General features: G+C 43.5%; 1 protein-coding gene across 4 annotated transcripts in view; it reads right to left on the bottom strand.

Moving 5' to 3' along the window:
• The window catches only part of LOC146967037 (sodium channel protein type 5 subunit alpha-like), a 468,832-nt gene that overhangs the window by 240,403 nt on the left and 200,919 nt on the right, over nt 1-27,510 (bottom strand). For all 4 annotated transcript variants that reach the window (XM_085763726.1, XM_085763723.1, XM_085763724.1 and 1 more), the window contains 5 exons: nt 23,368-23,509; nt 21,279-21,476; nt 18,673-18,855; nt 18,014-18,271; nt 17,337-17,462 (listed from right to left, as the gene is read on the bottom strand). In XM_085763726.1, the coding sequence (XP_085619852.1) occupies nt 17,337-17,462; nt 18,014-18,271; nt 18,673-18,855; nt 21,279-21,476; nt 23,368-23,509 (907 nt within the window). The remainder of the gene's footprint in view (nt 1-17,336; nt 17,463-18,013; nt 18,272-18,672; nt 18,856-21,278; nt 21,477-23,367; nt 23,510-27,510) is intronic.

The following is a 27,510-nucleotide window of genomic DNA, read 5'->3' as shown; positions in this document are numbered from 1 at the left end:
TAGTGACCACTGCTTCACTGCCTGTATTCGGAATGGAAGCATAATGAAACGCCCTACCATCATTACCCAGAGACGTCTGTTCAAAAATTTTAATGATCAAGCCTTTCTCCATGATCTAGCTGAGGTCAGCTGGGACAGACTCAGCCTGATCCCTGATATTAACAATGCATGGACTTTTTTTTTATGACTCCTTTATTGAAATAATAAACAAACATGCCCCCATCAAAAAGATGAGGCTAAGGAACAGATGCAGCCCATGGTTTAATCATGACCTTGCTGAACAGCTTCGTCTAAAAAACTCCACCTGGCGCAGGGCTCGTAAATCAAAATCCCCTGTTGACTGGTTATCCTTCAGACGAATCAGAAACAAATGCACCCAATCCATCCGCAAAGCCAAAACTGACTACTTTCAAGAGCAGTTTAAAGTGTGTGGCTCTAACCCACGAAAGTTTTGGAAGACAGTTAAAGACATGGAGGGTAAAACTGCACCATCCCAACTTCCTTCCTCTCTCATGTGGGATGAAAACATTGTATCTGATAACAAACGTATGATTGATATTTTTAACCAGCATTTTGTTCAAATTTCCACTCCACCTGTTTCTGTAACACCTCAGGACCCCTCCCCTAACCTCTCTCCTCTGAGCTCTCCTGACCTAGTCCCCGCCCACAGCTTCTCCCTGCAGGATGTCTCTGTGAGGGAGGTTTTTGAAACCCTGAGCAAGCTTGACCCCAAAAAACCACCTGGGCCGGACGGTCTGGACCCCTTTTTTCTTAAAGCTGCAGCCCCTATTATTGCAGAACCCATCACCTATCTTTGCAACTTATCCATACAGTCAGCTGAACTTCCATCTGCCTGGAAGACGGCCTCAGTACGCCCCCTATTTAAAGGCGGAGATCAAGCTGACCCCAACTGCTACCGTCCTATTTCTATTTTACCATGCATAGCAAAAATACTCGAGAGACTGATCTGCAAACAGCTGGTTCGCTTCCTGAACACCAACAATATCTTGTCTGATTTTCAATCTGGGTTTCGTGCAGGCCACAGCTGTGAGACTGCGATGCTCAAAGTACTTAATGACATCATCAGTGCTCTGGACTCCAAACAATACTGTGTGGCCGTCTTCATCGACCTGGCTAAGGCCTTTGACAACATTGTACATAAACAGCTTTTGGTTCGCCTCAACTCCATCGGTGCTTCAAACAGCTCGTTAGCCTGGTTCGAGAACTATCTCACTGGACGCACCCAATTTGTAAAATCTGACTGTATTTCTTCACAACCCCTGTCTATCTTAAATGGTGTTCCACAGGGCTCAATCTTAGCCCCAGTCCTATTCTCAATTTACATAAATGATATAGTTAAATCAGCTGCCAACTCATCTATTCGCTTGTATGCCGACGACACAGTGCTCTATGCTACCGGCCCCTCCCATTCAATCGCCCTGGAAACACTCCAACAGAGCTTCCAAGCCGTACAGTCTGGTTTCTCTGCCCTCGGCCTATCCATAAACTCCAGCAAAACCAAGGTCATGTGGTTTGGTCGTAAGCACGATGTCCATGATGGTACCATTCTGGCCGCTGACGGCCATAAACTTGACCTGGTATCCTCTTATAAATATCTGGGAGTCTGGATAGATAGCAGCCTGTCATTCGCTGAGCACTTATCCTCTCTGCAGTCAAAAGTGAAAGCCAGACTCAGCTTTCTTTACCGTAACCGCGGTAACCCTCGTTCACTGCCACTGCCAAACGCTCCTTGGTCCAGCTCACTGTGCTTCCACTTTTTGATTACGGTGACGTCATATATAGATCTGCCTGCAAAGGAGCACTGGAACGGCTCAACGTGCTATACCACCGCCATTCGATTTGCTACCAACGCCCCGTACAGGACCCATCACTGTGACCTCTACACCCTGGCAAACTGGCCCCCCCTGGAAACCAGGCGCAACATTCACTGGCTGATGCTGGTATTCAAAACCCTCCTAGGTCTTACTCCTCCCTACCTAACCCAGCTTGTGCATCTGCGCCCTCCCCCTACACACAACACCCGTTCTGCCTCTCTCATCCTGTTAAATGCCCCAAGGGCGCACTGTTCCCTGGGCCGCTCCTCCTTCCAGGTTGCTGCCGCCGACAGCTGGAATCAACTCCAAAAATCCCTACAGTTACAAACTCTTACTTCTGTCAACTCCTTCAAACAAGTCATAACTAAATCCATAAAGTTTACCTGCAGCTGTCCCAGCCAAAGCTCTCTCTGATCCTGTCACCTCACTAACCTCACTAATCACCGTCTGTTACTGTTGTTGTTTTGTTACTGTCTCATTTATGGTTGTCTAGTATCACTGTTTTTACTTTTAATGTCTCTGTCCTTACATAACTGGTTGTATGTCACTGTACGTCAAACTAACTGTCATTTTGTGGTATGTCATTGCATTATGTTGGCTTATTGTCTTTAGTCTTTCTTCTTTTGTGTCACTGTTGTTGTATGTGCTTTTATTGTCTATATTTTAATGTTATACTCCCCTCTCCCTTCCCCTTAGGAGGTCTTTCACCTCCTACCAGGCCATTGCCTTAATAAGAATGTATTCTTAGCAATTCTTGCCTGGTAAAATAAAGGTTTACTACTACTACTACTTAATGGCAACACTGGTGGGCAGGTTGGTTTCTTTTTGTAAAGAGTAGATACCATTTCCTGTATTCTGGTGCATTTTAACACATGGTTATTTTTATATAGAAAAGAAGAAATATGCCTATATTTATTTCCTTCAGAAGTTGGCCCCAATTAGATCATGGATTTACAGAAATGTATACAGAATGGGGTGAACGAGCTGCAATTAGTGCCTCCCAAGCAGATTTACTTAACACTGCTGACCATAACATTACATCCAGTCATGTTTATTCCTTTATTTCCCCCTCTCAACTACTCTAATGCCTGTAATAGCTCTACGAAGGGATATTACTGACAGCACACTGTAAACGCCACGGTTTTGCGTCTTGTCCTACTCACCAACATGCCTTGGTGCCCATGGAGAAGACAGAGTAGGCTACTGTGACCGCGTACCGACGTACCGGCCGACTTAAGCACAGATGTGTTGTCTTGTTAGATTAACGAAGCGAAGCCTGCAAGCTAGTTCAGGCAGTCATTCTCATGACATCACACACCCTCTCAATTTGGTGGTCTATTTACTGTAAGATGGGTGATGGGTCCTCCTTGCTCGTCTATGACACAGCAGCATCTCTCAGTTCTACTCACCACCACCCCAACATCCACCTGTAGGCTCCATAGATAGTCGCTCATCACTCCCATACTTTAATGAAATCCTATTCTCAGGGAGTGATGAAGTCAGAGCCTTGACGCCAAACTCAAATGTATAATGAAGCTGCAATAAACATTTTTAATCTTGAGTTGTCTGACTGAAATTATAAATAACGTAACACACGGGCAGGACTGATAATGTTTGCTGTTGGCTTCCACATTAACATGAGTTCTATTTTTAGCTTAATGGTAACTTATGAGGCCACAGGTTCAGTGGAAAAACTCACAGTGATAGGCTAACACATTTCCCATTTCCCATGAGGTTTTGCACCATTCTACATTAAAGCAGAAGTAAGCGATCCGGTGGTTTTGGCTAACTTCCTGTCAGCCGATGGAGTTAGCAGTCCCCGCCCTCGTCCCTACGTCACCACATTCACGCGCATCCCTTGGCTGCACACACAGAGAGGACCGCCCCTTTTGCCGTTCTCTCTCCTCATTGGATAAAGGTTATAGGATACAAGGAAAGTTTTCTCCTCGGCTTACAGCAGAGCAGAGTGACTGACAGACCCGTGTTTCAGACCAAACACTCTATAGAAGTGATTGCTGTCGGAAGATACAACTATTTAAGACTTATATTAACACAAACATTCCGCTTACTTCTGCTTTTACTACCGTGCTCGTGCATGGTTAGGCTCATTTGCATTCAGAAACGCCTCCAATTGACCATATATGGTATAAACAATCCCTTTAAAAATTTGTGAATGATTTTCTCCCCCTCACCGAAATCATGGCAAAGAGAGCAAAGAAGAGGAATTTCACCGACGCTGAGATTGAGGTACTTGTGGGAGAGGTTGAGTCAAACCAAAAAATATTATTTGGAACCCTGAATGCGGACCAACAAAAGAAAAACTGCTGCCTGGGATAAAGTGACGACTGCTGTAAATGCTGTTGGGTCAGAGGAAAGAACACAATCTGAAATTTAAAAAAAAAGGTTTGATATCAAAATCAGAGCAAAAAAAAACGTCACAGCCCACAGACAAGAAATATCTGTTACGGGAGGAGGACAAACAACAACTGAACTTTCACCAATGGACACACGCATTGCCAGCATGATTGGAGACACAGCACTGAGTGGTATTATTCCGGATGGAGACACAGACACTCTCCCAACAGCTGTGCCATCGACCAGTAACACTGCAGATAAAATAAAAAGCTGGACTGAGGTGTTTCATAAACATTTATTTAGACAGTTTAATTTCTGAATTTGAATTGAAATGAACGTGAAATGAACGTGACAATCATGTGATGTTTCTTCAATAACTCAGCCCTCAGGAGCCGGAGACGGTGGAAGAGCCAGGGGAGTTGGAGGAACAGGAGCAGCCGGGGCCATCCAAACCCATTCGGTGCATCCTGGGGGGGCGAGGGTTCTGACGGAGGCAGTGCTGCAAAATCAACAAGACACCACCAAATCCATTAATGAAATAAAGGGTCAGCTGACCAACATCGCAAATACGTTAGGCTACTGCAAATAAACGAGTCGCTGAAACAGATTGCTGCATGCGCGTCACAAATGTTAAATAAATAAACTTTAAAATATTGAATGATGTTGACATTATTTGTCCCACGTACACTTTCGATCTGAAATTTGTCACTTTTCAAAGATCGGTTAACAGGCAGACTTACCTAAAATCTCTGTATGATTCTCTCTCTTGTTTGAATAGCAGCGGCATGGGGGGGTGGGAAAAGCTCTGCGTTGGCCATGGGCTCGTCTGCTCGGGGGGGTTCCTGCAGAGGGACGCCTTGTCTGATGGCTAAATTATGTTGCACACAGCAAGCCAAGATGATGTGGCAGACTTTTTCAGGCTTATACTGAAGTGTCCCCCCCACGCTGGACAGGTACAGCCATTGGCCATTTAGCAGGCCTATTGCGCGTTCAACCACCGTTCTTGAGCGCACATGGGCCCGGTTGTAGTGCTGCTCCTGTGGGGTCCTTGGGTTGGCTACGGGGGTCATCAGCCACGGCTTTAGTGGATACTAGGGGTGTCACAATTTCGATTTTTTATCGAAATCGATCGAAATTACGTCATGGTCTCGAGCATCGAAGTCAAAGAGAGGATCGACGATCCCCCTTACCCCCCCCCCCACAACTGCCTGTTGTCCCCATTGCGCACCGGCGTCTTTTGTCTTTTCAGTCACTGGTCCGAGTTCTCCTTTACTTTTTCTCTCAAGACAACACTCACTCATTCATTCATTCTCTCTCTCTCTCTCTTTTATTTTACCAGCGGTGTCAGCTGCTGTGCACGTCTGCAGCAACCCAAACAAATGCACATGTTGACTGGCTCTATTCCAGCCACATGATTGGTTCGGCGCAGCGGAACTCTCAATATCATTGGCTATTTGCCGAAACATGGATGAATGAAACCTATCGATCATGTCTCATATTTCTATCGAAGAAAAGTTATTTCACAATTTATAGCGTTTTATCACCCAGCCCTGGTGGGCTACTGCCCCCCTCCTACCTGGGGAACAGGAGGGAGACACAGCTCTAACTACACAACACCGACAAGCACTGAGAGCCGCATGTTGCAGTGACGTTATAAGATAAAAAAAAAAAAACAACAACCCGCAAATAATAAGCCGACGAAAAGGTGCAACTTGCCACTTTTTGTCGATGTATTATTTGCGGGGGCTTTCTGGGGATCTGTGACCGTGGAGGATCCGGGACTGATTCAATGTGGACCACCGCCAGTCTGATCAGGTCCATGCAGCACGGCAGCTGCAGCACTGCCCGCTGTCTGTCACATGACTCTCCGTATCAGCGCAATCTCGTTTACATTACATTAAGTCGACATCAGGAGATGACGCGACGGTAAATTAATGAAAATAAAATTATGATCATGATTTTGGGGGCATTCTTGGTAAAATTGTTACCTTTATATTGTAAATAAATTATTTAAATGTGACCATAGTGCCTAATGTGATACATTATGGAAATTGTATCACTTATATGTAGCCCATCTTTTGAAATAAGATTTACTGTACAAAATTTGATGAATAAAACCAATGATCGTAGACTAGACTAGTCTGAAAATGGCATAGGCCTCTGTGCTGTAAGAAAAAGAAAAAAAATTGAGAATCGAATCGAATCGTGACCCTAAAATCGAAAATCAAATCGAATCGAGGATTTGGAGAATCGTGACACCCCTAGTAGATATCCACCATCACCTATAGAGACATAATAAACCATACGAAGCGCCGACATGGATTACAATCTAACTGTATTTAACCTTACGTTTACATGCCAGCAGCTTCAGATTAGCCTCAACGTCGCCCGCTCTGGCCCCTGGGATGCACTTTATGCTCGCTGGAGTCTCTACCTTCACATTCCGTAAAACAGAGCTGCCAATGACTAAAGTCAAAGTCAAAGTCAAAGTATTTTATTGTCATTCCACATGTCAAACATGACAGAACGAAATCTGTACCCAGGTCCCAGATAAAGCAAACAAATATGAAAGCAAGAAATGGGCACAATCTAAAAACAGGCACACCAAAGAAAAACAGACATTTCTATAAATAGAATTAAATAAGATAAAATAGTACATTCATAAAAAGTGGCACATAGTCAAAGCTCCTACACCTGCTGATGTAAATGTCTTCGAGGGAGGGAAGGCAGCACTTTGTGCACTAATGCCGACTTCACAGCGGGGCTGTGAGCAACTGAGCTGACATGTTGAGTTACGTTCTCAGTGGGTATGTCGTTGAGTGGGGAATAGCGGTTGGAGACGTGAAGGGGTTGGTGGGCCAACACGGGCTTATTGCGTCTAGTTGGCTAGTTCCTGGCTGCACGGGAGCTGGGGGGGGAACTGCTAGCGGTGGCTAGGCTAGGTGGCTCCGCACTGGCTAAGCTGGACTGTGATGCTACTGTAGCTGGACTAGCCTCCATGGTGCGGAGCAGGGACTCTAACTCGCTAAGTCTCGCCTCCAGAACTGCAAACTTGCTACACTTATTACACGTACCATTATCACTAAAGGAGGCAGAAGAGTAGCTGAACATCTGACACACAGAGCAGGAGAGGGAGGGAGAGGAGGAGGGAGAAGCGGAAAGAGGGAGAGCAGCCATAGCTAGTATGCTAAGCTAAACTAGCGGACCTGTGACAAATACAACAAGTTGAATGGGGAAATACGAAGAAAGTCCTGTTAAAGACTTAAGTGACAGAAACGAGTGTAATGTAGCAAAACGTAGTGTACACTGGTGCTTAAAGTGATTAAGTTAACAGAACACTAGACGGAGGATTGAGAGAGTCTAACACAACACAGCAACAGTGCAGCAGGCACAGGCAGGAAATGACGCAACACGCTCACTGTAAGTCTGGAGGAGTCTCGTGTAGGTACGACATGAGTCGTGCGTTCCTCCAGGCCACCGGGCAACAACGTTTAAGAGATACATGCATCGCAGATTATTTGTGTATTAATGGAATGAAATCCTTTCCTGTTGACATAATTGAATTCATTGTGTGATATTGCGATGTAGGTGCAATCTATGGCTCCAATTATGTTCATCATCATCATCATCATTCAGATAGATAACTTCAACAAATACTTATAAATTGCTCAATTAAAGGAACTTGGGGCAGGATCAAGGAATAAGACTCACAATACAATGGGCGTTGTGGCCGTTAGAGTTACTGCAGCCATCAGCCAAGGTGGTGTGGGAGCGTGCATGAAGTCTTCACAGCAGTGCAGCTGATGCTGTGACACTGTGGCTGCTGCCTCTTTCACTAGCCGCTGCTCCCACAGTGGCTCTGCTTTCCTCTTAAAACATAGGAGCAAATTTCCTTGCAGGCGTTGTTTGGATAAACTGACCACGGATTCATTGATCGGCTCATTGTAAAACATTAATTTATTTATTGAAGTAGATGTGGTGATTTTTGTACAGAACCCCGTGCTAGTGCTGCTCTTCTGTCCAAAACACACCTGAAGCTTCCATTTTCATTCAAATAAACTAATGCGACTGCCACAATTGTTAGATTTCATCAACGAGAACAGCATTTATCTCCTAGAAGCAATTTAACCAGCTGTCGGTAAACCTCTAAAAACCTGTGGGTAAGTTACTCGGCTTGTTTTCTTCCCCGGGGCGAGGATGGAGGTTGACCAGCCGATGAGCTCAGCTCCCCGGCTGCTGCCACAATGGCTCTCCACTTCTCCAAAAACGTCAGAGTTAATCTCCTTACAGGCGTTATTTGGATAAAGTGGCCACAGATTGGGAATCTAAACTGTCACTTTCTTGCATGAAAAAATATTAAAACTTAAGAAAGTGACGTTATTTCTTTACTCGCTGTTCACATGACTGTTTAGGCTGCAAGACATCCGTCGACCACCGCTGCTCGCAAGTCAAAGCTGTCGAGGACTCGCATTCAGCGTCATCTGACGTCACATCCGCAGGACAGCGCAGGAAATTCGGACCCAGAATTGCAGCACATTCTGCAGCACACAGCCTGTTCAAGACAACGGAGAGATATGTGGGTGGGCTCATTCTTTTTGGTTTTTAACGCTTCATCACCCATTAGCAGTAAAAAACTTAAAATGCATGTGTATTTTTTCACAGATCCCGCCCCAAGTCCCTTAAAGTGTTATCTGTGAAGAAAGAGCTACTTGAAGTTAAAATTTGTGATCTTAGGAAAACCTTGTGTATGATGAATTTGGTAACCACCTGTTGACACTGTAGAACATAGATCACTAAAAGGTGGACCGATTGGTTGAGACTGTCAAGATTATAAATGGAGATAACAAAAACAGAAGGAAAGGGGAAACTCAATTTACAATTTCTTGGGCCCATTTCTTTCTCTATCTTAAAGTAAGCACTTGATTTTTAAGACAAACATTTTTGTGAAGGACTCTGATATATCCTCAATACAGTCCATGTTTTCCTTACAATGAACTGCAGAAATAAATAAATGTAAAATATCCTGTTAGTTATTTACATTGAAAAGCCCTGGTGTAAAAAATATATAAAATGAAACAAACTTTATGGCATAGCTGTATTGATTGTACAGGTGTTCCTAATGAAGTGGACACATTACTTCTTCCTCTGTTCCTCTTATTATGTAACAGTGTAGATGTGGGGGTTGGCTGACAGCTGCTGGAGGTGACTGAACACCTCTAGGCATGGACCTGCTCTGTTTGTCCTTGTGACACTCTGACCCACTGTCTGATGGGAAAAAGGCTCAACTGTAAACGGGTATTAAAATAAATGTAATCCCTGATGACATGGAGCCGTCTGCATTCAGCTGCTGCAAGTTTGACAGAGCTCCTCAGTCAGAGTCAAGATGAAACTGGCACCGCATCACAGTGACACCAGTCCATAAAAAAAAAACATCAGCCCCTCAAGTCAATGGACAGCCTGGGAAACTAAGGACGCTTTCACACCTAATAGTCTGGACCAAGGTCCGGACTTAATTTTTTTTTTTGTTACATTGTTTCCATATAGTCCAGTAAAGTTCGCTTTCACACTGCTATTATGCCAGCGGACTAAAGGATCTACCGACGTCATGTCGTCATTACCCGCAAGGGCTGCGCCTGCTTATAATAGTCAGTGATTGGCTTGTGGATGAGTGTGCGTCTGACATTAGCGCATAGAAAGTGCTCTGAAAAAAAGCAACCCAAACAAATGCACATGTTGACTGGCTCTATTCCAGCCACATGATTGGTTTGGCGCAGTGGAACTCAATATCATTGGCTATTTGCCGAAACATGGATGAATGAAACCTATCGATCACGTCTCATATTTCTATCGAAGAAAAGTTATTTCACAATTTATAGCGTTTTATCACCCAGCCCTGGTGGGCTACTGCCCCCCTCCTACCTGGGGAACAGGAGGGAGACACAGCTCTAACTACACAACACCGACAAGCACTGAGAGCCGCATGTTGCAGTGACGTTATAAGATAAAAAAAAAAAAACAACAACCCGCAAATAATAAGCCGGCGAAAAGGTGCAACTTGCCACTTTTTGTCGATGTATTATTTGCGGGGGCTTTCTGGGGATCTGTGACCGTGGAGGATCCGGGACTGATTCAATGTGGACCACCGCCAGTCTGATCAGGTCCATGCAGCACGGCAGCTGCAGCTGCAGCACTGCCCGCTGTCTGTCACATGACTCTCCGTATCAGCGCAATCTCGTTTACATTACATTAAGTCGACATCAGGAGATGACGCGATGGTAAATTAATGAAAATAAAATTATGATCATGATTTTGGGGGCATTCTTGGTAAAATTGTTACCTTTATATTGTAAATAAATTATTTAAATGTGACCATAGTGCCTAATGTGATACATTATGGAAATTGCATCACTTATATGTAGCCCATCTTTTGAAATAAGATTTACTGTACAAAATTTGATGAATAAAACCAATGATCGTAGACTAGACTAGTCTAAAAATGGCATAGGCCTCTGTGCTGTAAGAAAAAGAAAAAAAAATCGAGAATCGAATCGAATCGAATCGTGACCCTAAAATCGAAAATCAAATCGAATCGAGGATTTGGAGAATGATGACACCCCTAATAAAGGCTATGGGGCTTTTATTTTGAAGGGCCAGATACAGGAAGTCGTGACATGTGACACTTTTGTTGTTGTTGTTTTTTTACAGGGCACGGCAGGTCTCTCTCTTTTTTTTTTGTCAAAAGCAACTTTTTCCGCTGTTGTCACTCCGATGTTGACTCCGACGTGGAAGCACGTACCACTGCTGTTTCAACCATTAGCAGGTGCTGTCTGAGCCCCGGCTCCGTCCCACAGAGCAGAGACATGATGGTCCCCCCTGCAGTCAGAGTCCCGCACCGCTCCACGCCGCCGCGGACCCCCCACCACCACCCCCCGTCTTACAGCCTGAGCTCAGTCACTCCTCATCTACTGTGTTTATTGGTGATAAACGGGCGTACTGCCTGTAGTAACGGTAAAACCCGACCGGCTTGTTGAATCTCGGACCCGACACGGCCGGAATCATGAGCGTTAATTAACTCATTGAGTGCCGCGCTCCTTTCCAAAGTTTTAGTCAAGTGAACCGGCAATTTAGACCATTTTTGATGATTTTTGTAGAGCCACAGTGTATTCTATATTATTGCCATTGGCTCATTTGAAAGGTGAAACTTTATGCTTCAAATGGCCACAAACCGTTTGTTTCTACGTGCCTCCGTTCCTGAGAAAAGTCAAGATAAACATGGCTGGGTTTCACCAAAATCCCTGCTTTTTTTCTAGAAAAGGAGATAGAGCGTCTTTTATGAACCGCAACCGCAACCAAAGATGGCGCCGCGCTAGTGGCCGCCTGTGGCAGCAGTAGCTCGTCTTGTTCTTTTTATCTGTTTTGTTCGTGTCTTTACTTGGAAGCATGGAAGCGATCGGGATTAAACTCCTGCTGTGCGTCCTCCTCATTGCTGGACTACTCGAAACATCACTGGGCAAAACACACGGACATATTGTTTACAGCCGGGAGCAACTACTAGCGCTGTGTCACACACACACAGGGACAGCCCCGGCAGAGAGACCATCTATCCCAGCGGAGCTAAAGAGGAGACGGAGAGGATGCAGAGCTGGAATCAAGCGTCGACAGAGGAAAAGGAGGTACAAACCATCCCTGCCGTCCGTCATCATGGGCAATGTTAGATCGCTGCTAAACAAAACGGACGAGCTAGCAGCGCTAACCCGGCTACAGAGAGTGTACAGGGAATGCAGCATTATGTGCTTCACGGAATCCTGGCTGAACGAACACACTACAGACACACTCGTAGCTTTGGATGGTTTTCACCTCGTCAGGGCGGACAGAAAAGTGAAGGAGAGTGGCAAGAAGAAAGGTGGGGGACTAGTGATGTTTGTGAATGACAAGTGGTGTAATGCTGGACATGTTTATGTCAAGGAACAGCGCTGCACAACGGACATTGAGCTGTTAGCTGTCAGTATTCGGCCGTATTACATCCCGAGGGAATTCTCACACGTAATAGCGATTGCGGTGTATATCCCTCCCTCAGCCAACGCCGCCACAGCCTGTGAACTTATTTACACCACAGTATCACAGCTGCAGACTTCACATCCACAGTCACTCATCCTTATATCAGGGGACTTCAACCATGCCTCCCTATCTGCCACCTTGCCCACTTTCACCCAATATGTCACATGCCACACTAGAGACAGTAAAATACTAGACCTGCTCTATGTCAACACCAAAGACGCATACACCTCATCCCCTCTGCCCCCTCTAGGCCGCTCCGACCATAACCTAGTGCATCTCCTCCCAGCTTACATCCCCCTGGTGAAAAAACAACCCCCCACCAGAAGGTCTGTGAAGGTCTGGTCAGAGGCGGCCAGTGAGGCACTGAGAGACTGTTTTGAAACAACTACCTGGGAGGCGCTCTGTACCCCACATGGTGATGATATTGACAATCTAACAGACTGCATCACTGACTATATGAATTTTTGTGTTGAGAACACTGTTCCTACCAGGTCAATTCGCTGCTACGCCAACAATAAACCCTGGGTGACCCCTGAGCTGAAATCCCTCCTCAATGAAAAAAAGAGGGCTTTCAGTTCTGGGGACCAAGAAGAGATGAGGAGGATACAAAAGGAGCTAAAGAAGAAAATCAGGGAATGTAAGGACAGTTACAGGAATAAGATGGAGGAGCAACTACAGCAGAACAACGTAAGGGAGGTCTGGGACGGACTGAAGACAATGTCTGGTCACAGCAAAGGCCGTGGGAAAGAGCCGGCGCAGGGAGACAGGGAATGGGCAGACAAATTAAACCTGTTCTTCAACAGGTTTGACTCTGCATCCAGCCCCCCACCCCTGTCCAGCAGCCCCCCTCTCCTCTCCTGTCCCTCCCTCCGCCCTCCCCACTGCCCTCCCCACCGCCCCCTCCTCTCCCACACCTTTCCCCTCTCTCCTCTCATCCCCCACCCTCTCCACCACCATCCCACCTCAACCTGACTCTTACAGCTGATCAGGTGAGAGGTCAACTGAAAAGGATCTGTGTAAGGAAGGCCACAGGTCCTGACGGCATCAGCCCAAGACTGCTTAAAGACTGCGCTGACCAGCTGTGTGGAGTGCTGGCACACATCTTCAACCTGAGCCTCAAACTGGAGAGGGTTCCTGCTCTATGGAAGACATCTTGTGTGGTTCCAGTACCCAAGATAGCCCATCCCAGGGAGCCCAAGCACTTTAGACCTGTGGCTTTAACCTCGCACCTCATAAAGACCATGGAGAGGATCTTGCTGAACCATCTGCAACCCCTGGTGAGTCCAAAGCTTGACCCTCTTCAGTTTGCATACCAACCACACATCGGAGTTGAAGATGCTGTAATCTATCTCCTGCACAGGTCCCTCTCACACCTAGAGAGCAGTGGTAATTTTGTGAGAGTGTTGTTTTTTGATTTTTCATCAGCATTTAACACAATACAACCAGCACTGCTCAGGGGAAAGTTGGAAGAGGTGGGAGTTGACTGTCACCTGGTGGCTTGGATCATTAACTACCTCACCAATAGACCACAGTACGTAAGGCTGCAAGACTGTGCGTCTGACACCCTGATCTGCAGCACTGGGGTCCCACAGGGGACAGTGCTTTCTCCCCTTCTGTTCACCCTGTTCACATCGGATTTCACTCACAACACGAACAACTGCCATCTACAGAAATTTTCTGATGATACGGCCATTGTTGGGTGCATATCTGAGGGAAACGAACAGGAGTACCGGCAGGTCATCAAGGACTTTGTTAACTGGTGTCAACTAAACCATCTTCACTTGAACGCCAGCAAAACACAAGAGATGATCATAGACTTCCGGAGAAAGGCGCCTCCAACAACACAGGTGAACATCCTAGGCATGGACATTGAGACTGTAACATCACCTGGGTGTTCACCTCAACAACAGACTGGACTGGGCCGACAACACTGATGCCACATTCAGAAAGGGACAAAGTCGGCTACATCTCCTGAGAAGGCTAAAATCCTTCGGAGTATGTAGACCACTGTTAAAGACCTTCTACGACACCATGGTGGCATCTGTTGTTTTTTATTCTGTTGTGTGTTGGAGGGGGGGGGGCTCGGAAAGGGACAGGAAAAAAATAAACAAGCTGATTAAAAGAGCCAGCTCTGTCCTGTCCAGCCCCCTGGAGACTGTTGAGCAGGTGGGTGAGAGGAGAATGCTGCACAGACTGACTGCCATCATGGGCAACCCCTCTCACCCTCTGCATGGGACGGTGAGCGGCCTGAAAAGCTCCCGTAGCAACAGGCTGAGACACCCTCAGTGCAAAACAGAGCGTTTCCGCAGGTCTTTTATCCCCATGTCAGTTAGACTTTTTAATAGTTCTATTTAATTTGTAATGTCTGTCGCACTTCTTTTTTTAAAATCTCCCGTGCACTTTAAATTGCACTTTAAATGGCACTTTAAATTGTTTTTATCCATAGTTGTCTACCAGCAAGCATTTGTTTTAATCTGTTACTTTGTCCAGCAAGTAGAGAGCACCGTAGCACTTTCTCCCTTTGTCTTCTTTTATTGAATTGTGTATTTTATTATTTGTCTTGTTTTTATTTCCTTTGTCAAATGCTGCTGTCATGAACGAATTTCCCTTCGGGGATGAAATAAAGTATAATCTAATGAAAGGTGCTCTGTTTGTGCCTGTCGCTCTTCTGACACTCGCATTTCTGGATCAAAGGGCTCGTGTAAGATAAATATATACAACAATTGTTGTTCTATTCATAAATCCACCATCGGGGGCGGGGGGGGTGCACTAAACAACAATAACACAGACGCACTGTGCCGTGTCACAGCCTCTCGCCGCGGAATGTGATGGTCTGTCGGCCAGCGCAGGTCTGGAACACCGGTCCCACCGGTGGTCGCGGTCCTTCTGTGGTACGGGTCGGTGCCGGCGGTCTGCTTTGACCGAGGGATCATCACATTTTACCGCGGGAGGACCTTGGGGAGGACACAGTGTTGCTCCAGATGAAATCCGGGCGGGACTGTCGGCTGAGAGCTTCCTGTTTCGGCTCCGAGCTGCTGGAGCCTCGCGGGTGAAAGCAGAGCAGCTGCACTGCATCCACATGCAGAACTCCGTTTGCAAAAGCAGAGTTATGATAAAAACTTCCAGATCATGAGCTGTCATGAGTTTTTGATCGTCATCTATTTCAGTTCTACTCGTCGTAGAGTCCCCAAATTTACACATAAGGTGTGTTAACATGTCTAGTTTCATAATCTTAAAAAAAGAAGAGAAAAGAAAAAGAGAAATCTCGTTTTTGGCACTCAACGCATGGGAACGAAAAACGAGAAATTACGTGGTTGGCACTCAATGAGTTAATTAATTCTCAACCCGACCATGGAAAAAAAAAAAAAAAAAAGGGAAAAAGAAAGCCAGCTGCAACACTGGTATTGAGACAGTTAACTGTTGATCAACTTCATAAGCTGTGTGACACGTGTGTGTGTGTGTGTGTGTGTGTGTGTGTGTGTGTGTGTGTGTGTGTGTGTGAGCTAGTGGTGACAATATTCAAAATACAGTGAACACTTGATTTTTGCAGACAGCAGCTCATCACTCCGGTGCTCCTGCTGCTTCACTGATCTGAGGCCAGCTGATACACTGACTATAGACAAGTACTGTACCTCACACAACCCCGTATCAGATCATCTGAACAATCACTTCAAGCTGATCTAATATTTGTCACTCTAAACGGAACCAAGTTAATCATCAAAGGACTGAAGACCTGCAGTGATGAAGTCTATGTGAAGAGGGACATTTTGAAAATAGTCTGAATGAGAGAGAGAGTTTGTTGTTTTGTTCGTCTTTGTATTTGTACAGTATACATTTATATACACAGAGAGAGAGAGAGAGAGAGAGAGAGAGAGAGAGAGAGAGAGAGAGAGAGAGAGAGAATTTACATAAAGGAGGAACACCTCAGTAAGATGCCTGTGCTGGTATGTGTGGCTTTAGCCCATGATGGCACAACAGTAGTTGGGTTTCCATCCAAGTCGTATCGAATTTAAAAGCGGATTTTGTGAAAAGCAAATGCGAATTTATGACCGTTTCCATTCATTATTGTTTTGCGATTATTGGGAGAGGAGGAGTGCGCCGTGAGATTACGTCATAAGAGAGCGTGAATGTATCCAACACTCTGACACTCAGCTGACAGCTGACACTCAGCTAACACTCAACATCATGGACAATTTTCCATACTTTCCGGACTATAGACGCACCTGTACAAGCCGCACCAGCTAAATTTTAAAAGAAAATACATATATAGGCCGCACTTGAATATAAGCCTCAGGTTTTCATGTTGTAACATGAGATATTTACACAGAAAGACAGTCGGGAACTGTGCAAGTCCTCTCGCTTTTCCGCTGTTTTGGTTATGCTCCTCTTGCCCATGTGCATCTGTTTACATACAAAGCCGGTGAAAAATCAATAAATGTAGCGGTGGATAACGTTACATAACGATGTTATGGCGTGTGTTTGTGTAGTCTTAACCGTCATAAACAAAAGATTATGGGTTACGGAGCGCGTTTGTGTTGCGGTGCTGCAGAGACGAGAGCTGGGAGACCGGGGCGTCGTTCTCCATTTGTTTGAACGTCGCTGGGTGAAGAACTCTGGCTCAATTCGCATAATCTGTTTCCATCACAAAAACTCGCATTTCCTTTAATCGATACGCTGACAAATCCACCCCTTCAAGCGTATAAACTTTTATGCGCATTTACTACCTTTTTTTCGAATTTCTGGCGTTTCCATTCAAGTATTTATTCGCAATTTTTGAAAATGCGAATAAAAAAAGGTGGATGGAAACGCAACTAGTGGCACTGTGTGTGTGTATGTGTGTGTGTGTGTGTGTGCAGATGGGGGGAATACCACAGCATTGTTATTTGAGATATTAGATGAGAGGGAGGGGTGTGTGTGTGTGTGTGTGTGTCTTTAGCCCATGATATCAGAGTGGAGTTATGCAACGCACTGATTCATAATTCACATGTCAGAGTGTTGGATCGCTGGAGGCTCCACCATTGTTTCCACTGCACCGGACACACAAATATGCACACACAAACACACACAAAATCAGGCCACAGCACTCACACTCTCCTCCTTGACCTTCTCCATGGTGCAGGCAGGCAGCTGCCCCTGCAACGGTGGTGGTGAAACCCCGTTCTGGTCCATGGCAACAAACAGCTTCCCATTGACGTTCAGAGTTGGATAAAACACCTGGAAACAAACAGTGCTATTGTGTATAATCTGATCTGATGTCAGCAAGTTTCATTTTGTTTGCTGAAATCGGTAACACTTTACTTGAATAGGTATTCATAAGATTGACATAAAACTGTCATAACCATGACATAACAGCTGTCATAAACATCAATGAATACTTATGACAGCTGTCGTTAAGTGTCATTCGGTAAGTTATGTCACTTTTGATGCAAAGTTGACATTATTTGAGATGTCCTTGTTATGAGAACTTGACATAATTTTTTAAAGTTTGGCAATTAGGTCTGCTATGACAGTTTAAATTGTCTTCATGTCAAGTTGTCAGAACAAAAACATCTCAAATAATGTCAACTTTGCATCAAAAGTGACATAACTTACCGAATGACACTTAACGACAGCTGTCATAAGTATTCATTGATGTTTATGACAGCTGTTATGTCATTGTTATGACAGTGTTATGTCAATCTTATGAATACCTATTCAAGTAAAGTGTTACCCTGAAATCTAATAGAAGGTCTAATCCAGTTGAATTGAATGTATGTTGAGCTGACCTGGGAGCTCCTGCTGGCGGTGCTGTAGGTGCTTGGCCGGCGTTTGGGCCACGGATGGGGCAGGATGCCGCTGAAGGTCCCACCGCTGTAGGTCCGGCCCCCCACCCCCTCCACCACGTCACCTGGGACGCTGTACTCGTCATCGGCCATCTCTCCCTCGGAACCTCGACTCCTCAGACGGAAGTTGAAGATGGAGGAGACCTGACTGCTTCGCCGAGTCCTAGTGGAGAAGGAGCGGGCGAGGAGGGGGTGGAGGGGCTGCGGGAAGGGAGGAGGATAGGGGTGGGAGAAAAAAATCGATTCACATAAATATCGAAATTGAAAATAAAAATGTTTGAAAATCTTTTTAAATATTGTGCAATGCACATTTGTTAGCCTTTTTTACATACAGAGAGTCCAGGTTTTGAAAAGGGTTTAAGTTCACTTTATCATGGAGTATGTTAATTTATAGGCTCCTACAGTATTTGTGTGCAGATAAATGTTAAAAATGCAGACTAAAAATCGAGAGAATCGGCAATATCGTAGAATCGCAATTTAAATCGAATCGCCATCCAAAAAATCGTAGAAGAATCGAATCGGGAGAGGAGGATATGGAAAATGTTGGGAAATATCCTGTGAAACAAAATCATACAGCCACATCCGGATTCTCCTCCCCTCACCTTCTCTCCGTCGGTCATGTCCACCTGCAGAAGCTTCTCCTCTGAAAGGTTTGCCTCTACATCAGACACTCCCATTAAAGCTTGACTCCGTCTCCGCTCTTCTAAACTGTCCAATGGCAGGCCAGAGGGGGAAAGGTCTGGTGACATCAATGAGTCTGTGTCGAGAACTTTTTGGGCAGCAACCTGTTCAAGAGAAATGAATGTGTGACCAAATGTAGCCAAATAAAACATACTGTAACAACAGAGGACATTTTCAATGGAGCATGAGATCTCAAGTAAGCTATTTGATTTTAGAGTTATAGTGTCATCCTATTGTGAGACATTTGTGTTGATCATTTCACTCCAAATCCAGTTGATTAGTTAAATCCAGGTGAGACCTGCTGGTGAGATAGAATAGAATAGAATATAGATTTTTTTTCTGACCAATAACCAGCGCTCGTTAAGCGATTATTAACCGTTAACCGATAAGATTCCAGCTCGTGGGGACGATCACTTTTTTTCTTTTGCCATTAAACACACAGGTGTGACGGTGCGCTGCAACAGCTGATCAGCGCCACATCCACTGTGCTCTGTCTCAGCTGATCGTGCTCATATGGAGGTTAGATCGTCCAATGTAGAACTGTTTTTATACAAAGTGCAGCCAAACAGCAGGCTGAAGGAAGAGCAGAGCTCCTCTGTGGAGCTGCAAGAGAACCGGCTGGAGATCACACAAACTGCACTGCACGGCACATAGATTACTGTCAGTCCTCCTGTGGAACTTTTTGCTGGGAAATATGACTGAAGGCACGTGGAAGTTTGCACATGTCGACACGCCCCCATGACATACTGTAAAGAGCTAAAAAGAAAACCAAAAAAAATGGTTAAAGTTCTTGTATCGGTTAAACGGTTAATCGTGTGTCTCCCTAATGTCCGCCCCATCCAGTCACGGGCCGCAAAGATCTCTTGGACCTGCCAAAGTCAATAATCATTTCTTTGGTCTTTGATGTATTAAGCAACAAGTTGTTATTGTTGCACCAGTCCGTCAACGCCCCCACTAGGTCCCTGTATTCATCTTCCTGTCCCTGTATCGTCAGAGTGATGACAAGGATGGAAGCCTAGTGATATGTACAGTGGTTGACATGTTTGTGTTTTACCAAAAGGGAATATTGAGGAATAACTTACAATGTGATTGACTGTTGGCTGTGTGTGTGTGTGTGTGTGTGTGTAGAGGGGGAATTTAGTGATGAAAGTGTATAGATGTATGTATTTATGTATGTTATTGTAATTGGGTATATATATGCATGTGTTTAAAGGGATACGCCAACATATTTTTTTCGTGTCTTGCCTCACTCCCGAGTCCATGACAAGCAGATAGACACCATCCTTTCAACTGTGCGTGCAGATGTGCGTGAAGGTACAGGCAGAGCTGGCGCACCGCTAATTAGCTTAGCTCAAACACTGGAAGTGTATAGGTAGTGTTAGCCTGCCTCCTACCCAAGCCGGAATCAGCAGTCAGAAGCTGATTTCATTTTAGCTCTAAACTCTGTAAATATATCACTTTATCAACATTTCAAACATTTTTAGGTGAGAAAGTAGCCGTTTAGATCAGCAGTGTGTTGTTAATTTGTCTAAATACCAGCTTGTTACAATTTTGTTCGGACGAATTCAGTGCTACTCAAGCTAGCCGTTGTCACCGCACTTCCGGTTACTTTCACAAAATAAAACACCTGTTGTCCTTTACATACAGAAAACCATTACGATAGAATTTGTGCTTTTACTTTGAAATAGGAAGCTAACCTACCCTCGATGTAGCTAGCTTGAACCAAAATAAAGCGTCTTTGCTTGAACCCTCCGTTTTGACCGATCTCGTCCCGTTAGCGGCATTTGACCGCTCAAGATGCCTTACCGGAGAGTTTTGTCAGCTCTGACAGGAAGATCAGCCCGCCGGTTTCCATTTAGAGTTGCTGAAGAGTGTCTTTGATTACTTTAGGTGGAGGCAGGCTAACACTACCTATACACTTCCAGCGTTTGAGCTAAGCTAATTAGTGGCCAGCTCTGCCCGTATCTCTCTTGTTACTGCACGCACAGTCGAAAGGATGGTGTCTATCTGCTTGTCATGGACTCGGGAGTGAGGGAAGACACGAAAAAAAAATGTTGGCATATCCCTTTAACATGGACCCCAGGAAGAGAAGCCGTTGCATTAGTAACAGCTAATGAGGATCCAAAAAAAACAAAAAAGCAAATGAACAAGCATGGCTGCATTCCAACTCAGGAAATGCCGGGGTCATCCCTATGTTCCCACAGCCCTATGTTCCCTCAGCCCTATGTTCCCTCATTTCTAACTTTTGTCATCACTGAAAATTAGGCCCTATGTTCCCTCAACCCTATGTTCCGTCATTTCTAACTTTTGTTGTCACTGAAAATTAGGCCCTATTCCCACAGCCCTTTGGCCCCACCATTGGTTGGGTTTAGGCAATGAAGAAAGGAGTTGGTTAAGTTTAGTAAAAAGACCAGGTAGAGGCTAGACAGGCCAGATAGACAGAGTCCAGATAGGTAGAGAGAGTCCAGAGGGAACATAGGGCTGAGGGAACATAGGCACGCTCCCATGATGCCATTAGCTGCTATACCTGTTGCTCTTTCTTTAACCTCTCCACGGCCTGCTGGAATTCTCGCTCCTTCTGCCAGGCCTCCGCAATGGTCGCCTGGTTCTGCTCTTCATATGCCATGGCAACCACGGCCAGGATGAGGTTGACAAGGTAGAAGGAGCCCAGGAAGATCACAACTACGAAAAAGACCATGTAGGTCTTACCAGCCGAACGCAGTGTCTGCAGGTGCAAATGGAAAAAAACAGCCACTAAATGATCAGAGATAAAGACCAGTCTGTATTACACATGTAGAAGACAGAAATATAAGGGTGTGCTCTAGAGCTGCAACAATTAATCGATTAGCTAATCGAACAATAATAGATCATAAAATTAATCGTCAACTATTTTGATAATGGAATAATCGGTTTGAGACGTTTTTTAAGAAAAAAAGTCAAAATTCTTTGATTGCAGCTTCTTCAATGTGAATATTTCTGGTTTCTTTGTTCCTTTATGACAATAAACTGAGTCTCTCTTTGGTTTGTGGACAAAACAAGACATTTGAGGACGTCATCTGGTGATTTGGGAAACACTGATTGACATTTTTCAACATTTTTTTAACATTTTATTGACCATACAACTAATGGACTGATTTATTTATTTATTTTTATTTAACCTTTATTTAACCAGGCAGAATCAATTAAGAACTTACTCTTATTTACAATGATGGCCTGACAAGAGGCATTTACATAATCGACATATTAATCGATAATGAAACATTGACATTAAAAGAGGGATGGGCATGATTAATCGATCATTGATCGTTAAGAATTTTATCGATCAGATTAAATTTTTATCGATTTATTAGGATCATGTAGAGGGCAGAAGTTGTTATGGAGAAATAAACCCCAGTTTTATTTTTTCATAACAACCAATAAACTCTATATTATTATTATATATTATTATTATTACATGGTTTAAGAGTGAAATAATTCATTAAATAGACAGGGTGCGCTTGTGTTGCGGACTCGGTGCAACAGAGACGTGAGCTGTGACCCTGCGGCTCCGCCCGTTCTGATCAGTGTGGAAGAAGCCTCCACTTTCTCTGTAAGTTACAAGCTACAAGTCATTTATCTAACATCACAATTAGTCCCAAGCTGTTTAACGACGGTTGAAGTGAAACTTAAGGTAAATATCCTGCATAGTTTGTTTCTCTCCTCTGTGCTCCTGTGATCAGAGCGCCGCTCCGCCGTGTGTTAGCAACAGAAATAACAATAAAACACACGCTTTCACATTTTGAAAGTGCTTGCAATTTCTTTCATATAAGTGCAGCCAAACACGAGGCTGAAGAGAGAGGGACAGCAGAGCTGTAAATGCCGGGGTGTCGGCACCGTCCCTACAGGTGAAGCACAAGCACACAGACGTCCTTAATCGATAATTGATCGTTAATTTTCCCGATGATCGATCAAAAAGATTTCTTCAAATGCCCATTGCTACATTAAAATAAACTTTTTTTTAGAAAATGATGGGATGAGAAAATAAAATGTAAGCTATGAGAGGCCGTTTAGGAAATAATTAATATTTGCTCTCATACATACTATTATACTCATACACACACACACACTACTATACTCTCATACACACACTATTATACTCATACACATAAACCACTATAGTCTCTTACACACACTATTATACTTAAGCAATATATCATGTGCCGCATGATCCAAACAGCTGATAGGTGTTGCCAGATTGGCTGGTTTTTCCGCTACATATTAACGCCTGTTTACAGTGTGTTTTATCTGGGTTTTGCCTGGAAGGCTCTACAGAAATCTGGCACACTCCTGAACGAAGTCATACTTTGAGAGAGCGCCGTTCACAAACGCCAGAATGAACGCGTTCACAATAACGATCATCAAGCGGAAAAACAGTACGTTCAGTTCACGTTCGCCCAAAATATGAACGGGTTCATGAACGATCGTTCATTGAACGCGTTCAGGCACAACACTGAGTATAGTGGTGTGTGTCTATGAGTATAATAGTGTGTGTAAGAGAAAAGTTGCAAGAAAGTTTGGAAATTCGCCAGATTTAAGGAGAAACTAAAACAGACATGTGCAGTGAGGAAGAGCTTTACCTGGTGGTAGAGGTTCTCCCAGTAGTCTTGTGTCATCAGCCGGAACAAGGACAGAAAGGCCCAACCGAAGGTGTCGAAGCTGGTGTAGCCATAGTTAGGGTTCCTTCCTGCTTTCAGGCAGTCAAACCCATCTGGGCACTTCCTGCAACACACACACAGTCAATCGGAGTGTGTCAATATTTTTCTCTTGTAATTCACAGCAATATCCAGCATGTTTTTGTCCATGAGATTTGCGGAAGCAGTGGAAGTTTAGAATCTGTTTTTTTGAAGATGTCAACCATCAAGTGATTGAGGGCAGAGCATTATGTAACTATATTTACCCCTTCTCTCAAATCTGACATCACAGCTTCTCTCAAATCTAACATCAAAGCTTGGCGCAGGAAGTGGGTGTGTGAACTAGGGCTGCAACGTGTAGCATGTTTTACTATCCGAATGGTTGGGGTCACTATTCGAGTAGTACTCGAGTATTCGTGTACCAGCGGGGGGGGGCCCAGCGCAGCGCCATGTAGAGGGAGAGCGTAGCGGAGCACGGAGCGGCATGTGGGAGGAGAGCGGAGTACATCAGACAGTCAAGTAACACACTTTTTTCATAATAACACACTTTTTATTTTAATAAAACAGCTGAAACAGTTGTCCATGTGTGATATTTTTCCTCACAGATCCGTCCTCAAATCACTCGCAATTAAAAGAGCAAAACAAAAAAAAAGAAAAGAAGGAATGCCACGGAATTAAATTGTCCTGTTAAAGGGGACCTATTATGCTTCCCAACTTTTCACACTTATATATATGTTTAAAATGTTGGATAATGGTTCTAGAGGCCGTCACAGTATCACCTGTGCATTTCATTATATAAACTTCAACCTCAGACTGTCTGTTTCCCAGATGATCACATGAGTGTGTTATAGAGTTCTATATCAATGTTTAGGCTTATCTGTCAGTGCTTATGTTGTCATGATAATTAATATATGCTGAGAAACAAGATTGTAAATCAAACAAATCCTACAGGAAAGACCAATTTATGTTTAATGAAGCAAATACATAACTGATAATAAATAGTCTATGTTTAATTCTCTCTCTTTTTTTGGGGGGGGGGGCACAGATTTTTATTTTTCTTTAAGGGGGGGCTCACTCTCTCACACTTTGAAAACCCCTGATTTAGCCTAAATGAAATGACCTGGCTCCCCTTGGTCACATGATTCACCAAGACATGCCCTGATGTGTGTAGACTAATGTTAGTTACTGACGTCTCTCTCTATATATAAATTGATTCATAAAATCCTCCTGTACAGAAGAGTTGTATTGTTTACTTCTGGTGTGGGTCATGTCAAATAAATGTGCAGTAATGTCACTGCTTTTGGGTCAACTTTTAATGTAAACAATATTATTTTTATTAATGCACCAGGTTAGAAAGTTCCATTGTCATGCAGTTTTTCAAGGAAATATCATCACTGAGGAATTCAGAATTGATTCATCACTGAAGATGGTGGTCTATGGCGATTATACAAGTCATGGTCATGTTTCATGTAAATATTTGTTAAATATAAAAATATTATATATATAAATATAAATATGTAAATATTTCATTGAACAAATACATCAAACCCTATTATAATATTATTTTAAACAACTTCTGCTCATTTACATGAATTTTCATAAATGACAAAGATTCAAATACTAAGGTGCAGTGAAGGCTGTTAACCATGACTGCTACAACTAAAGAAACTAAACTTCAACACATGACTTGTTCAGAGTTTTTGTTGAACGACAGTTGAGGCATGAGACGGTAGCCCCGGGCTGAGTGGAGGAGTTCCCAGTGTGAACAACCCTCTAAACAAAGCTCTGAGTCACACTGAAGTTTCACTGCTGAATCACTGAAAAGGTTTCCGCCGTGCAGACGCTACCTGGGGATTCAGACCGACAACCCTACAGACACAAGCCCACTGCGCTGACCCTTTCTGGCTAGCACCACCCCCGCTGGGTCAGTGCCAGAGCAGCAGCAAGGAAGCTTTTAAGGCAGTAAGCTCACACTGACTCATCAGTGGCCAGTCTGTCTGTATTTATTATCACCTTACTACACAGCAGTGGGAGCTGTTATACAGTGGGTGATGGTAATCCATTAAGGACACATATACATACTAGTTATTTAAGCTTTATATAATACAGCTATCTTTCACTGTAATAACTAAAACCTACTCAGTGAACATGAAAACAGTGCATAAGGTATAATCACAATTATACTACCGCTTTATTTTACACAGTATGTAAGACTTTGACATTTAATGTAACAACTTAAACTAATAAAACTGCGGGGAAAGACACTGTAAATTTAAACATTGGGTTTAATATTAAAGCTACATTCTGCAATTTATTTGGCTGTTTATTAGCAAAAATCAAATCGTACTTTCATAAATATATTTACTTAATTACGTTCACTTACAAATGGAAGCTCATTTAAATTTTTTAATTGCTTGTGATTTGAACTACATTTTCTACTCTTCCTTTAGTTTATGCGCCTATGTTGTGCAAAGTAAAATTGTATAAATGATATAAATAGGGGAAAATCAAGTACACAAACTAAAAGCCTTGCTGAATAACAAAAATCTACCAGAGGGACAGGCCAAAAAGCATCAAAATAAATTAAATTTACATGAAAAATTGTGGAATCAATATCTTAACAGTAAAAAAACAGATTTTATCAAGTGATTTGTGCTTAGTAATGAGTAACACTCACTCATAGTGGTAAAAACAATGGCAAAATTGGATATTAATGGACACCTATACCTACGTATATCTATCCAACTTGGCAGGATGTTGCATATCTGTTTGAGACCCCCAGTAGTTTCAAAAACAGTTAAAAGCAAAAGCAGCAGAGAATGACTCTGATATCACAAAGCTCAGTAGTTCACATTTGAAGCACCAGACCTGAGAATTCAATTTCAGACTCCACCAGAAGAATAATTTGCATACTCCAGTCTCTTGATTTACATCACAACATTACGATTGCAACTCGGACCCCAGGAAGAATAGCCAATGCTGTTGCAGGTGCTAATGGGGATCCAAATAAAGAAAAGAAAAGAAAAAAAACTCGTAACAACCAATACCTCATAATCAAAAGCAACTGTTCAAGTAGCAACAACCAATTTTAATCCAATATCGACGGCTTGTCCAAACATTACGGTCTGACACCAAACAAACTGAGCATAAACCGCTGGTGCAAGCAGCAACAACCATTAAGGGGGGATCCGAGTAGGCAGGGCTTGACGCTTAGCATTTTCCCAGGTAGCACACGTGCTACTAAGTTGAAAAATCTAGTAGCACACAAATAATTTTAGTAGCACACAAATAATTTTAAATAATAACGTGATATGAGGTCAATGAGGAGGGATTTATAAGCAAAACAGTTCAATTCATAGCTTTTTAACAGGGATGCCAACAGGTCATGACCAAAAAAGATCTTAGAGCGGTGACACTCACCATTAACATAATACATGTGCATTTAAATACATTATTATAATATCATGGAAAAGTAAATTTCCAGTAGTTCAAATCAAACAGCCCCAGCCAAGTATTGAGTGCACATGGACAACATTATATTAAAAATGCTTTAAAGAAAAAATAAATAAAAGGTCCTTTGTAGTATTTACATTTTTGGGAATACTGAATTTCAGGTCTTATACAGGTCAGGTCATATATATACAGGTCATATGCAGTAGCCTATATAATGTGTTAGTTAGTTTCACTTTTTGAATTGAATTAGTGACATAGGCCTTAATAAACTCTTCCATTATATTCTAATGCACCTGTACATTGGAAATGAGTGATAGCCTACAGTATACTGCATACATCTTGACAGCTCTACCTTATTTTACTTTTTTGTATAATCCCAACAGACATGTCCTGTGATGTTCAGCCTTGTGTGTTTACATTTGTCTGACCCGATTATTCAAGTCAGTGGTCCTGAAATGTGCGTTTCTCTTCTACACATTCTACATCGCGGACGTGACGTCTTTTCACATACAGTACAGTACGGGCTTCCGTTCAAACGGGGCCGAGCTCCGTGGGAAACAGCTGCCTGGCACAGCAACGTAGAGAACCGCAGCGCACAACTCCACGGACATGCACGGAATAAAAAACAACAACATC

This window comes from Trachurus japonicus, chromosome 20 (assembly GCF_045865225.1).
Source record: "Trachurus japonicus isolate A0001 chromosome 20, Traja_1.0".
Classification (NCBI taxonomy): domain Eukaryota; kingdom Metazoa; phylum Chordata; class Actinopteri; order Carangiformes; family Carangidae; genus Trachurus; species Trachurus japonicus.
Note: the sequence above shows the minus strand (reverse complement) of the source record. Positions and strands in the feature narration are given on the sequence as shown.